The 15,760-nt window shown below is 42.6% G+C and overlaps 1 protein-coding gene across 5 annotated transcripts in view; it reads left to right on the forward strand.

The window, feature by feature from the left end:
- CRACD (capping protein inhibiting regulator of actin dynamics) overlaps positions 1-15,760 on the forward strand; it is a 116,551-nt gene that overhangs the window by 79,708 nt on the left and 21,083 nt on the right. For all 5 annotated transcript variants that reach the window (XM_083459730.1, XM_083459731.1, XM_083459729.1 and 2 more), the window contains 3 exons: positions 6,608-6,772; positions 10,177-10,245; positions 13,924-14,109. In XM_083459730.1, coding sequence (XP_083315856.1) covers positions 6,608-6,772; positions 10,177-10,245; positions 13,924-14,109 — 420 coding nt within the window. The remainder of the gene's footprint in view (positions 1-6,607; positions 6,773-10,176; positions 10,246-13,923; positions 14,110-15,760) is intronic.

Consider the following 15,760-nt stretch of genomic DNA (forward strand, 5'->3'; position numbering starts at 1 on the left):
CACGTACATTGGACAAACAAACAGACGAATAAATGCACGTATCGCAGAACACAAGAATGCCGTCAAAAAAGAAGAAAAATCTTCCTCTCTTTTCCAACACATGAAAGAAACAGGACACGAAATTAATTTTGCAGATTCCAAATTGCTCTTTAACATGGAACATCACCACAAGAGAATAATCATGGAAGCCATCGAGATAGAGAAACACCCTCACAACATGAACAAGCGTGACGACACGTCCCGCCTGCCAGACATCTGGAAATTAGCCCTCCCCACAAAAACCGACACCAGATCCAGAGGCACACAGAACGCCACCACCAATCAACCACACCAGACCCAAACCCAGACCCTCTCCACAGATAAATTACAGACACCATCCAGTAACCAAACCATAGTGGCACCTCCGGATGCTGCACCCCCCTGCAATCCCTACACAGATCTGGCTGGCACAGGGCACAAAACCACAGCTCGCCCCTATACACGAAGCCAAGCCAAAGCACAACTAAGTGCAGTACAGCCATCTTCCCAGAAAAACTCTTCACAAATTCAAGAGGTCAAGACACGAAGGCTTTAGCAACTAATCCACACCTAATGACCCACCTAAGTGGTACTCAGAATATCACTCAAGAAATCACTCAAGATATCCCTCAAGTAATTAAGGAACAAAAGAAGAAAAGAACACTAGCCTGGGAACTTCCCCTCTGCCCAGAACTTTTGAGGCAATACACCACACCCCTCTACAGTATTTATAGGAACTCAAACACTGAGATCCCGCTCTGTTCCAGTAACAAGAAGCCGAAAGCACCAGCCTGAAGATGACGAGTGAGACCTCGTCGAAACGTCGCCTAGACACCCCAACTTTTACACGGGAAGACACCCGAGGACACCAAAACCTGCATATATATATATATATATATATATATGCAGGTTTTGGTGTCTTCGGGTGTCTTCCCGTGTAAGAGTTGGGGTGTCTAGGCGACGTTTCGACGAGGTCTCACTCGTCATCTTCAGGCTGGTGCTTTCGGCTTCTTGTTACTGGAACAGAGCAGGATCTCAGTGTTTGAGTTCCTATAAATACTGTTGAGGGGGTGTGGTGTATAGCCTCCAACGTTCTGGGCAGAGAGGAAGTTCCCAGGTTAGTGTGCCTTTTCTTCTTTTGTTCCTTAATTACTTGAGGGATATCTTGAGTGATTTCTTGAGTGATATTCTGAGTACCACTTAGGTGGGTCATTAAGTGTGGATTAGTTGCTAAAGCTTTCGTGTCTTGACCTCTTGAGCTTGTGCAGAGTTTTTCTGAGAAGATGGCTGTACTGCACTTAGTTGTGCTCTGGCTTGGCTTCGTGTATAGGGGCGAGCTGTGGTTTTGTGCCCTGTGCCAGCCAGATCTGTGTAGGGATTGCAGGGGGGTGCAGCATCCGGAGGTGCCACTATGGTTTGGCTACTGGATGGTGTCTGTAATTTATCTGTGGAGAGGGTCTGGGTTTGGGTCTGGTGTGGTTGATTGGTGATGGCGTTCTGTGTGCCTCTGGTTCTGGTGTCGGTTTTTGTGGGGAGGGCTAATTTCCAGATGTCTGGCAGGCGGGACGTGTCGTCACGCTTGTTCATGTTGTGAGGGTGTTTCTCTATCTCGATGGCTTCCATGATTATTCTCTTGTGGTGATGTTCCATGTTAAAGAGCAATTTGGAATCTGCAAAATTAATTTCGTGTCCTGTTTCTTTCATGTGTTGGAAAAGAGAGGAAGTTTTTTCTTCTTTTTTGACGGCATTCTTGTGTTCTGCGATACGTGCATTTATTCGTCTGTTTGTTTGTCCAATGTACGTGGCTGGGCAGACTTTGCAGGGTATTTCATAGACCCCTTGGTTTTCCAACTGGATTTTATCTTTGGGGTTTCTGAGGATATTGGCTATTTTTTGGTTGGTGCAAAAGGCTGTTTTGATATTGTGTTTATGGAGGATTTTGCTAATTTTATCTGTAGTGCCCTTGATATAAGGAAGGAGGGCCATGCCATTGTTTTCTTCTGTGTCTTGGTTTTTGGGGGGTGTTTCTTTTTGGATTAGCTTCGTAACCCTGTTTTGCTGGTATCCATTGGCGATTAACACATTTGAGAGATTCTGTAACTCAGTTGTCAAGTGGTCTTTGTCAGCTTTAGGCACACTAACCTGGGAACTTCCTCTCTGCCCAGAACGTTGGAGGCTATACACCACACCCCCTCAACAGTATTTATAGGAACTCAAACACTGAGATCCTGCTCTGTTCCAGTAACAAGAAGCCGAAAGCACCAGCCTGAAGATGACGAGTGAGACCTCGTCGAAACGTCGCCTAGACACCCCAACTCTTACACGGGAAGACACCCGAAGACACCAAAACCTGCATTCCTATACCCGTGAAAATCTACGAAAGCAAATATATATATATATATATATATATATATCAGCATGTATCCTTTTCTTTGAACGTGTGTTTCCTGTAGATTTTTCACACATTAGATGACAGGCAGAGAGACAAAATCTTGTGGTAAATTTCCCTGTAATTTACAAAATAAAAATAATTAACAGTCTCCTCTCTGCTAGCTGAGTATGATTCATCCAGCTATTTCAAGAAAGAAATGCTAAATTTTCCATTTGCCGGTTCCAAATACCTTTTAAAGAGTTTACTTTTCACATGAAATGTATGTCCAATTATTCAGCTCTTTGGTGCCAATTAAGTGTTACCTTTCTTCAAAGAGGGGTGGGGCGGGCCAGGGAGGGTAGCTGAACATTTTGGTGTACAATGGCAGTGAGGCCTGTGAGTTGCAAGTGTCAGTTGATGCTTACAGATCTGTCTGTAGGTATAATTCACTGCTTGGCATGTCTTGGGTAGTGCTTTTTTCGGGGGGGGGGGTGACGCATACCCCCTAAACATTTTGTGAATATTCGTACTTTTGTCTATTTACTGTGTTTATTTTTCCAGATTTGAACTATAAATTGGTGGTTTTCTTGAGTCAAAATGAGAGTACCCCTAAACATTTTTAAAGGGAAAAAAAGCACTGGTCTTAAGTCATTTTATAGCACAATTGCTGCTAGACCAAATATGTGGCAGAAAAAGGAGTGAAGCTCCTGAGGGGAAAATATATTCTCAAGCACTTGGAAGCACTCCATCATTAAGTTACAGTGCCTGCTGTGGCTGTAGAGACTGATATGGGAGAGACAAGTTTTGTTGCAGTCGTGGCAGATGCAGGCATTTGCTTGGGCTGATGCAGGTGTACTGTGGCATTTCGTCTTTCTTCGCTCCTTCCAGCAGTCATTCCTACTCTGGAATCCACTAATCCACACATTATTTATAGCAGAAGTAAGGAAATAAGACTTTGCAGGCCACTCACACGCTATCTTTCTTCATTTCTGTGTAACGTATTATTCAGTTCTAAAGACTTTGCTAGGTCTAATAATAATTTTATTATTTATACCTTGCCCCATCTAGCTGGTTTCCCCAGCCTTCAGATGTCTTCTAAAAGTTATATAGTTCTTAAGCTCCTTGACATCTGAAGGGAGGCCATTCTATAGGGTGGGTGCCACTACCGGGAAGGCCCTCTGCCTCATTCCCTGTAACTTCGCTTCTTGCAGTGAGGGAACGAGCAGAAGACCCTCGGAGGAGGACCTCAGTGTCCGGGCTGAACAGTAGGGGTGGAGATGCTCCTTCAGGTATACTGGGCTGAGGCCTTTTAGGGCTTTTAAAGCAGCAAGGGAAGAATTAAATGGAACACTTCTGAACAGTATAGCCAATAAGGAAAAAAGGAAAGGAGAGCTGGTGTTGGGGTGGGGGCAGGATATAACTAAAGGTTGATAACAAGGAGTATAACTTTAGGATATAACTAAAGATTGCTAAGCAAGGGCCCTACTTGTATGATACCTGAAGTATAGTGAGCACCCTGTATTGGTTGAATCTGATTATTTTTATTCCAGCTTTTCATTATGCTTCTTTCAACCCTGAACTGATGGGTGCATAACCCAATAACCATGGATACACTTCTTGAGTTTGAGACAACCTTCATCGCTGGTTTTGCCATGCCTGTGAAAGGGAGCTCCACAACTTTATCTTGCTTTTCATCGGGGAAAATGTTTTCAGTGCAATCCTATGTTTACTGAGGAAAAAGTCTCCTAATGTTCAATGGAGTTTACCCTCAGCAAGTGCAACCACAGAAAAAAATTCCAGGGTAGGAGCGAAGTGAAGTGGGAGAGCAGGCTATTTTCTTACAAAAGTGGGAGAGCAAGCTATTGCCTACAAAAAAGAGAGAATTGCCTGCACATTTTGCCTCATATCTCAGGTTCTACAAAAGATAGTAGCTTTATTTTTATAAGAAATAAATTTGGGGATCTGGCCATTATGATTCATGGGGGCGGGGACACACACACTGGCCCTTTACTCTCCATGATAGGTCAGTGTGTCTGGCTGTTAATCAGAAGGTTGGTGTTTCAAGCTCACCCAGGACCGGCTGTGGACAAAATTTCTGCATTGCAGGGAGTTGGAGTAGATGACCCTCAGGGTCCCTTCCACCTCTACAGTTCTATGATTTTGTGACTCCCAGAAGTATACAAACTTGCCAGGGAGTAAGAAGGTAATAGGGCTGACTTCAATTTATTAAAAGCAGCTGAATGTAAATAATATATTAATTAATTTAATAAATTGTTTTTTTTAGTAGTTGTTTCCCAAGCCGTAATGATTTTTATTGATGATGGAGCATTTCCAGAGCTTGAGAGTATATTTCCCCCTTCAGAAGCTTCACTCCTTTGTCTGCCACATATTTGGTCTAGCGGCAATTGTGCTATAAAATGACTGCCGCTATTATAAGAAGGGGGAAGGTTTTCTCATAGTTTTCTATTTCTTAAATGATACTGCTCTTAAGATACAAATTATCACCTCTCCTCACTCACCCCCACCCACTCCCTAAAGGAAAACAGATATACATTTTTTAAAAAAACAACACCCAATAATAAAAAGCAATTATGAAGGAACAAGGAAACTTATCTGCTACACTTCCAGCATGTACTTTCTTATGACATCCATATTTTGCTGCTTTAGGATGAGTGAGTGATAGAAAGATAAAATGGTTCCTGGGGTAGAAAATCTTAATGCATCTTCTCTTTCTTTAGCTGATTATTGTGCTTGAAAGTTCACCTGCACAAATTCCACTAAAATTAATGGGACCTGCGAAAGAGCACTAGCCATGAATTCGACTCCATAGGTCAGATCTGTCTTTCTGTGACCTGTGCAAAATCTCCTGAGAAATTTTACGAATCTTTCTGAAACACATCCAGAATTTCTCAGATTTTCCGCTGAAGCAGGGGCCACCAAATTTGCTTGGATGTTTGTTTTTAGCAAACTCCAGAACCCCCTCTAAGCAAGTCCCCAAACATTCATTGGACATGGGTGCAGGCTTCCCGTAAGTATCTTGTTGGACATGGTGAAAGCAGAATACTGAAGTAGATGGACCTTTGGTTTGAACCAGCAGATATCATCTTAAGATTCTAAATTCCCCAGATTCCCTCAAATCCACTTTGAATTTCACTTTTAGGTGAGTTTTTGGTGGCAACATTAGTGTGTCTCCCATTCTGCTGCCCATAAGCTGTCACCTAAGGTTCTTGACTTACAATACTTTGTGTTTAGGGCTGCCTATTTATCACTTTTTTTGTTGTGGAATGGAATCTTAGAAGCATAGATGCAGTCGGAACCAATTTTTACCAATAAATTATTTGTGGGGTAGGGCCTTGTTTCTCCCCTACCGCTATTGTTGGGAGCTTGATTATTAACAGTTTTAGGGCCATTGAGTAGGGTTTCTTCAGTACTGCACCCTCGTGAAGATTGTCTAGTTTTAAATCTGAAACCTGGAGGCATTTGGATTTTGTGGAAACCTAGATTCAGAAGAACAGGAGCTACTTTTGTGAAGAAATAGGATGCTCTATGGTTAAAAACAAACAACTGGTTCCAGCCATTGGGAATTGGTTGGCATAAAAGATGGAAGTATTGGCACAAATCAAGATGTGCTAAGTGTTAGTATTTCACGCCTCCGATGCTGCAAATCACATGCCTGTCTAGGAAGAGTGTAGGAACGGAAGACAGTCTTATCTCTTCCGCTGTATGTACTGTTGTACTGTACTTTTGCTCTTACTTGTTCCTGTTTCCTCTCTCGGAGCTGGAGAGAGAGGATGCCATGACTCCTTTGTCCATTGAGTAGAGTTTCTTCAGTACTGCACCCTCATGAAGATGGTCTGGTTTTAAATCTGAAAACTGGAGGCATTTGGATTTTGTGGAAACCTAGACTCAGAAGAACAGGGGCCACTTCTGTTGAGAAATATGATGCTCTATGGTTAAAAACAGACAACTGGTTCCAGCCATTGGGAATTGGTCAACATAAAAGAGGGGAGTATTGACACAAATCAAGATGTGTTAAGTGTAGCCTGTGATCTGTTATTCTAATACACTTACTAAAATTAACTGCCTTCTCTTTCATCTGATAATGCTGAATATTATGGGCCCCATCACTGTTGGAGAGGAATGAACTGTGTAGGAGAGGGTATGAACGGCTATGTCTTTCCTTTCTAATATGCAGGGTGTTGTTGTTTTTTCCCCCAGCAACAGTTGGCCAAGAATATTAAATTTGGCCAACCTTCACAAGTGACTGTTTCAGTGAAGACAGTTGGGGAAGCAAACGCTAGTTTGGAAGCAGATGTGTTACTCAGTAGCCCCATGGAGACAGCTGCACAGCAGGACATGGTCCTTCCAGAGAGCAATAATAAAGTAAGTCCTTGATACCTTACTTTGTGGAAATGTCAAAAGCAGTTGCCTGCTGCTGGCGGTGGTGAGTTTGTACTTTCTCACACTGGGTGCGTGTTGGGGATGGAGTTTGGAGGGACTACTTTCAAGAAGCTGCAGAATCATCAAACACGATGCAATGTGGGTGTTGAATGCCACACACATGACATACAGGTATGTTCACAAGTTCAATGCTCATGCAAGTCATGATGCTTGATCTGAGAACCTTACATATTGGTCCAGTCTAGAGTCACTTTCCTCATGTAAAAAACAACAACACAACAGACAATGGAAGACAGTATCTATATAGAGAAATGTACCGTATTTTTCGCTCTATAGGACGCATCCGACCATAGGACGCACCTAGTTTTAGAGGGGGAGAACAAGAAAAAAAAGTTCTCTCCCTCTCTGCACAGCGCCCCTTCAGCGAAGCAGCAGGAGAAATGGAGCCCCTTCCATTTCTCCTCCCGCTTCGCTGAAGGGGGCTTGCGCAGAGAGGGAAAGCTGTGCAGCGCCTCTCCAGCGAAGCGAATCCAGGAGAGCAAGAGGGATCAGTGTGCACTGATCCCTCTTGCTCTCCAGGCTTCAGCAAAAGCAACCCGAAGCCTGGAGAGTGAGAGGGGTCGGTGCGCACCTACCCCTCTCGCTCTCCAGGCTTCAGCGAAATCAACGCGAAGCTTCCGGAGCACGGCAGGAGCGTTCCCGCTGTGCTTCAGAGGCTTCGCGTTGCTATTGCTGAACCCAAGGAGCCTGTATTCGCTCCATAAGACGCACACACATTTCCCCTTAATTTTTGGAAGGGGAGAAGTACGTCTTATATAGCGAAAAATATGGTACATATGTTTTCACATTTCATTACCCATGATTAGTTTTGTGAATCGGCATTTATATTTGCTTCATAACTGTGCGTTATCCCATACTGTGTGCATGTTAAGGTCAAGACTTGTCCATGACCTTCCAGCCCTATTATACATTTCAGCTAAGTGCTGGTGATAATGTTGGCATTGCTTCCACTATAGCCCGCATGAGCTGGCACCTCTCACCTATTCACAGCATTTTGGGTGAGGTGAGCAAGCTGCAATCTTGTGCTTAGGTCCTTGCAAATTGCACTCCTCGGTATCTCAGCACTAGGAGTCATGTGTGATTCTCTCTCACCCAGCACAGACCCAGTCATTTTGGAGCCGGACAGCGCCAGCCCCTGGGAACAGGACACCTTTCTCTGGCAGTTAGTGTAGGATCCGTCAGAATCAATTTGAGGAGGGCTCAAATGTCCTTCTGTGCTCGTCTCCTTACCAAGTATCAGAAAAAAATGATGGATGCCACTCCTGGGTGCCAGAGGAAGCAGAACGTATCCAAGCAATATTCCTCAGACCACAATGCGAGCTCATCCTAGGGGTGGGGAAATCTGTCAATTTCAGTTTCTCTCGTGTTTCCAATTTTCAGCTCTCTACATTTCCACATCACTTTGCACATTTACTTTTTTTAAAAAAAACCAACCCTAATCCTGAAAATTCACCAGCATTTTAGTGCAAATTGTTCCCAATATACACATTTTAAAGCAATTTTGCCTAATGGACACATTTTTGCAACACAATTTATCCTAATTTAATGTGTTTTTGTATGTTATTCACATGTAATAATAATTATAATAATATAATAACACAAAATGCATTTCTGTGCACACTTTACTGCAGTGTATTTTTGTACACATTGCATGGTTGAAGAACTGCTTTGCAAAATTCAGAAAAGTTCAAATTTTGAAGGATAGCTGTCTTTCAGTTAGTGAATTGTTTCAAAAAGTGCAAATGATATAGATTTGCCTTTAAATGCATCCCTGGCTGACTCACATAATTTCTTAGAGCTAGTTTGTATGTAGTATAAATTCAAGCACAACAAATCCTAAAAAGGTTTGGGTTTTGTTTTTAAAGAGCTGCTTACTGGGAATTGAGGTAAACAGGCAGAGGCAAGCACATTTTCTTGCAGGAAAGAAAATGCAATTGTTAAAAAAAGGAGTCATGAAAAAAACAAAGAAAATACAGTCCCCACCAATTTCAGCATTCAGGGAGTTAAAAGCATGCAATGTGGAGACTTATTTATAAAACCACAAGTGTCAACAACCTTGAACTTAAGAGATAAATTGTTTGCTTTGCAGGCTTTCAGGGACACACATGAATTATAAGCGATAGAACCCTGTCTCTTAGGGCAGCTGGGAAATGGAGACCTTTATTCAAGGATATGTAGAGCATATTCCGAAGGCTTGTCTCGACACTGGGTGTTGCACATTGCACAAGTCTCTCTTAAGGGGACTTGAAAGTGTGCATCATCTTTAGCTCAGAGGAACAGACTTTGAAATTGTCAAGTACATACATAAATTTTCTTCTAGGTGGATCTTTGTTGTGCTGCTGTCTGTAAGAAAAAGAAGCTCTAAAAAATAAGTACAGTGGTGCCCCGCAAGATGAATGCCTCGCAAGACGGAAAACTCGCTAGACGAAAGAGTTTTCCGTTTTGGAGGTGCTTCGCAAAACGAATTTCCTATCGGCTTGCTTCGCAAGACGACAATGTCTTGCGAGTTCCTGCTGGTTTTTTTCCCTCCCCCCCTTTTTCTAAGCCGCTAAGCCGCTTATCAGCTGATCCGATCAGCAGATAAGCCGCTAAAAGCCGCTAATAGCGCTAATCCACTAATCCTTCAATGGGCTTGCTTCGCAAGACGAAAAAACCGCTAGACGAAGAGAATCACAGAACGGATTCTTTTCGTCTTGCGAGGCACCACTGTACATTCACTGAGGCTTTATTGCTTTGAAGGTCAATGTAAACTAGAATTGAATGCTCCAAGGCAGCTCCATATTTTATATTGCAAGCACAGCTATTATTATTATTATTATTATTACTACTGCTGCTGCTGCTGCTGCTGCTGCTATTACTATCACTATTATTATTAATTTCATTTCTGTCACACCCTACCTCCCAAAGGAATCAAGAATAACAGTCTTAACCAACTCCTGTACATGTGTGTGAACTGTTTCTCTATCAGATAAGCGTACACAGGTTTTTAAAGGCATGAGTATGAAAACTTACATGTGTTTTCCACTGAACGCACTGGCATGACACTTGTAAGCAGGCAACAATGTGCGCTGTATAAATTGTGGATCTGCCCTCAGTTCCCATGGCACCATATGTTCCCAGGGCAGAATGCAACACTATTTAAAATATTTTTTTTCTAACATCCTCTCCCAGACCAAAGTTCTGAGAGCAGTGAAGCTAACCAGAGGGTCCCTCTGTTGAACAGAGGAGTCTGAGGAGATGGAGGGGGATCGTTAAGACATTTCGACCAGTTCTGTAATGGTAGTCCATAGTTGTGATATTTGGCAATCATAATCTTGTTTTTCCAGTCAGGTGGCACACCCGATTCATTAAGCCCAGCAAGTTTGCGTGGAACAAGGCAGGAAGTGGAAGATAAGGTAATAGTCATGCATTTGTTTCAAGGACCTCTATAGCTATTACCTTTAAGGTTCCACCATAGGACCTATTTATTGAGCATTTGTCCTGGTCTGCTTACATGGCTGTTATATTATACTTGGTCTTCATTGAGCATTCGTTCAGATTTGCTTGCATTGTGTTTACAAGTCTTCCTGTTAGTCATTTGCACATCCTTTTTCCTGTCCTTTTCCAAACTGCAAACAGTCCCTTTCTTTTTAAAAGTGGATTTGTTGCACTAGGGCAGTAGAGCCCTTTAAGCCGGTTTAATTGCACAAACCCAGCATTCCAGTTTATGCAGGAATCACCCCTTCAAAATACCAACAGTCTGGAGGCGCTCTTACATTTCCACGTTACAATTTTAAAAGTACAACTGGAAATTTCTAAGCATGTACCCCCAAGCCATAAAATGTGAATATGGGACTCAAACATGTAACGATGGTAGATCTGTGTCATTAAGCCGAATCTGTGCTAGTCATAGTAGTAAGCAGGCAGTAGGAGGCTCAGTTTGAAGATGATGCTCAGCCTTTCCCCTGCTTATATTTTAAGCTTCCCTCAATCTCTTTTCCAACATCGTTTTCCATCTGCTGGAATCCGATGCAGCTGGAAACGGGTTGTGGGACAGTTCCACTTGCATGCCTCAATTGTTATTTGAGGGACGCGGGTGGCGCTGTGGGTTAAACCACAGAGCCTAGGACTTGCCAATCAGAAGGTAGGCAGTTCGAATCCCCGCAACGGGGTGAGCTCCCGTTGCTCGGTCCCTGCTCCTGCCAACCTAGCAGTTTGAGGCCTCCCCAAAAAGCAGTTTGGGGCCTCCAAAAAAAATTTGTTCATAATCCCCCCAAAATGGGTTATAATCTAAAAAAAGGTTGCAAACTGGGACACGCACTTCTGGGTTTGACGTGTTTGTAATCCAAAATATATGCAAAGCAAGGTACTACTGTAGTGTTCAAGCTGTTATGCTTCCTTAGGAAGGTGGTTACTATGGAAGAGGCTCCTGGCCTCCCCAAGATATTTTGGCCATACTAGTAGCCAGTAGCATAGCAGTTGCCATGTGTGCAAAACTGTTAGGGGTGCAAAATTTCAGTACCCATATAACTGTGCATTTCTGTCAATGGGCTTCATTGAAAGCAGCTTCTCCACATGGACCAGGAGGTGATCTCTCCTTACAACATAACAACTCCCTGTGGCTGTGATCTCCTGGGTGACACGGATGCCATTAGGCAGTTGAATGTGCATGCCATTTTCTGCCAGCCCTGTGCTGTCCCGAGCACTGGCAACCCACGCTACGCCACTGCCACTGCCACTGGCTATGTGATCACATCCTTTGTATGTACACTCTACCAAAGGCAGCAGAATAGTATGGGCAGGAGGAACTACATGGGCAGGAAGGGAATCTGCTGATTGGAAAGAAGTCCCAGAATGTAGAGGATATAAAGAGCAGGGAATCCAGAGACAGGAGTCACATCCACACCATACATTTAAAGTGCATGTTCCCTGCCCCCAAAGAATCCTGGAAACTGTGGTTCGCTCCTCAGAGAGTTACAATTCCCAGCACCCTTAACAAACTACAGTTCCAATAATTCTTTGAGGAAAGCCACGTGCTTTAAATGTATGGTGCAGATGTGACCAGGGTGTCTTAAAGAAGAGGACATAGGAGTAAAATGATTCTGCCAGGTGTGGATTCTCCTCTCACTACATCACTGTGATGGGGAAATCTGTACCTGATGAAATTCTACCTTCCATACAACACTTAAAGGCTCAGGTTTTTGCAGGGTCTGAATCTGGCAACTCTTAAGAGGAAAGTGAGATCCAAGCATCAGCAGGTGGTGTATGAAGCTAACCAAAGAAACAAACACATATTTGGCTATGGGTGACAAAATAAATATGTCACATGATTCAGTAGAGCCTTACAAAGCCCAGAATACCTAAAATATGGAAAGTGCTACACTCTTCATATTTCTGTACTTACTGCTGCCATTGCTGATTATGAGCCTATTAACATTTATGACATTTTGGCTGATTTCTACAAGGCATCTAACGAGCTTATTAAACAAGGGCAAATAAATATTAGATTAAAAAGCCTCTTAAACTTTGTGTAGGGCTGCCACTTAATATTTGCTTAGTCTCGGTAGAGTAATTAGTGATAAGTCAAGGAGCGTCCCTTCCTGAATTTTTAAATTTCAGACCTCTGTGCCAGGGAACTTGTTACTGAATCAGAAGGGAAGCCACAGGTTTGTAAGGAAATGAGAAACTACTGCATATTGACCCAGACCAAGGGATCTTGTGTGTTCTGCGAGTGGGTCTTTTAAGGGTGCAATCTTCTACTGTAGATCCGCTGGTTGAGGAGCTATGGGATTTGACAGAACCTTCACCATACTGGCAAAATGTCATGAAGTATAAGCTGGTAGGAAATCTCAGTGATGCTCGCATACTGTGGTGTAGCAGGATTTGATCTTGGTATAATGTGAGTATAGCATTGCTTGATAAGGTCCTATGGAGCGGTAGAGTGGGTGACTTCTTTTAAGGAGAGGTGCTAGAGGTTCGAACTGGGTCTCATACATCCAAAGCTTAGAATATATTACTGAGCCACAACTCTGAATGGAGGCTTACTATAGTCCTGGCTCAATAAACAGAAGTATGGGTAATGTTAAGTTGTGGGTGAACATATCAGACGACACAGCGATTCTTCAAGCAGCTCTTGTTTATTCACAGGCCAGAACAGAACTGAACTGAAGGGTTCAGCCAGCCTGCTTATATAGAGCTCCACTAGAACGCAACAGTAACCATTTTCTGTAACTAGCCAATCACTGAACATCACTTTCAATCCCTTATTTGCATATGTGGACCTGAGTGAAAACTATCTACAGTATCCCCCTGCTGGCCCAGGGTGAGAACTTCAGTACATAACACCAATTCCTAGGATGACCTACAACTTTTAAAAGCATTATTTATACACAGCCTTGTGTGAACTGTGAAACTTGTCTACAACTTGAAATACCTTACATTTGCTGTGTTGGCAAACAGAGGAGCCGTGTAGGGCAGCTCTCCTGGGCTTGCAGATAATTGAAGGACTTACCAAGCCTAGTCTTGCCCCTAATTCACCTTCCCCACTGCTCCCTTGGTTCTTGTATGACCACTGAGGAAGTGATACAAAATGGTGAACCCTTGCTGGCAAGGGGACTGGGATATATCCAGTCAGCCTTTCTCTTGTGAGGCTGTACTAATGAAGTGAATTCTGTCCCAGTGCTAATTCCCAGTCCATATTAGCTGCTGCTAACAGAGTACTTGAGTGATCAAAGGGAGAGGTTGGACTAAGTTGTGTGGCAGTGAGCATTGATGCCCATTGGGGGCAGACCAGATCTCTTGCCCTGCGTCTAGAAACATCAGGACCTGGTGGTTTGCATAGGGATAGCATGGTGCTTGAGTGTCTTGGCTACATAATAGAAGAGGAGGCGGTTCTTCCATTTGACTGGAAAAATGAGGTGCCCCTATGAGAAGCTGTGTTTCCACAAAAGGAAACTTCTGGATTTTGCTCTGAGTTCATTAACGGAGCCACTGTTCGATTCAGAGTTTGTTTTGTTTTAAATCTGCTAATCCTTTTAAACCTGTCGATTCAACTGTTTAAATCAAGTTCATTTCCACTTGCGACAATTTAACAGGTTACACCGGTCAAATCATCATCGCGGCCGAAAAGGCATCACTCACCTTCTGGCACAATTGAAACGGTCAACCTCGATGCAATTCCCCTGGCAATTGCCCGCCTGGACAACAGTGCAGCAAAGCACAAACTCTCTGTTAAGCCAAAGAATCAGAGGGTTTCCAAAAAGCACAGAAGGTTATCACAGGTATTGAAATTTATCTGCTTTCTGTATAGTCACAGATACAGACATAACTTAGATGAACGTTTTAGTCATTGATTGTGAGACAAACAGATCTACTAAGAGCTGTGTATAACGTTTGAATCCTATCTGCTCACTCTTTGTCCAGTATTTATGTTCTTGCTTAACCATCAGACAACATGTAATCTCGGCTTAGGGCGTTCATTGCCACCAGACACTATGACGAGTACTGATTGAATCATGGAAATAAGTCCATAAACATTAGTAGCCTAATAATTATCTTAATAGCCTGTATGCCCACATACCTGTATGTATGTGCACCAGTGGATATCTAAAAGCAGCGAGGGGTGGAGTGTTAATTTTAGTAAACCATCTTTACATGGTAACCTGTTTCTTACAGGTGACCAGGTGAACAGCTATTTATACACCGGCATTAACTGATTATGTTCCTTAAAAAAGAACTAGACACATTTTCTTTGCTTTTTAAAAGGTGGATAATTATAAAGGACAATTTCACCAGCTGTTATCTATAAAGTTAGAATCATGTCACCTTGTTCAGAGGCAGCATGCTCTTAATTACTAAATGCTGGAGGCAAACCACTGAGATGATCCCCATATTTTGCTTGTGAGTTTCCCAGGAGCATCTGCCTGCCTAATGTTTTTGTGTATTCTAGCAAGGCTGCTGTTTTATTCTCATGCTTCTATTTAAGAGAAGTACATTGTTCATTCCAGTCTTTAGACACAAGATCTTGCCATCAGCTGTAATGTGAAAATTTCTCAGATGAGTGGAAACTGAATGGGGGAATACTTGTGATCCTGAATCACAAATACATATTTTCAAGAATAGGTATCTTTCAAACAAGTCCCTCTGACAAATCAACCCCCACAGTCATGTTTGAGGAGTGGTTCTAGGGGCAACCCCCCCCAATAAATATGCTTTGTGGGAATTGTGGGATGCTCTTGGGAATTCTCTTGCATGGTGGACAACCATTGAAATGTAAATTGAGCCAGAATCAGAAGAGTCCCAAGAACAGTCATTTAGTTAAACAAAACAACATAAAAATTGGTTGTGTTGATTGTCCTGGCCTCCGGCTTTTAAGTATAGCAAGCAATCATACCTTCTTGCCATGCACTTTGCCCCTCAGTTACATTGCTGCTCACATGTGCTATGTCTACTTATTTGTGCCTTTTTCACTGCACTGAGACGTATAAAAATGCAAGATTCAAATCAGTTGGGAATGGCTGCAAGATCAGTCATTCTTCAAATACTGTAAATGACCATAAATTGACTGCTGTATTGTTTTTCCTACTCTGTTTGCCAAGTATTTGTTTTATTTACTTAGAAAATAATGGTATGTAAAGAAAATAAGAGGCTTGAAAGCAAAGGAAATCGTTGAGAAAGTAGGGTAAGCTCTGTGAAGGACAAAATTTCCTGTTTTCCAGCATATGTTTTGTTAATGTCCATGCCTTCGTTGGCTGTAATGATGAAAGGCAGAGATTTATTCTTACAGCATTCACTTTTCCTTCAACATTTATTGAAAATGGTGGTAATGTGTTTTGTTTTGTTTTTGGTGACTTTAGAGTTAGTTCCTCCATTGGTGTAGGGCAGGCATGTCCAACTCCCCAGAGGCTGCCATCTACTCCCAGTATAAAAAAA

Source organism: Podarcis liolepis (assembly GCF_965112155.1).
Source record: "Podarcis liolepis genome assembly, chromosome: 9".
Classification (NCBI taxonomy): domain Eukaryota; kingdom Metazoa; phylum Chordata; class Lepidosauria; order Squamata; family Lacertidae; genus Podarcis; species Podarcis liolepis.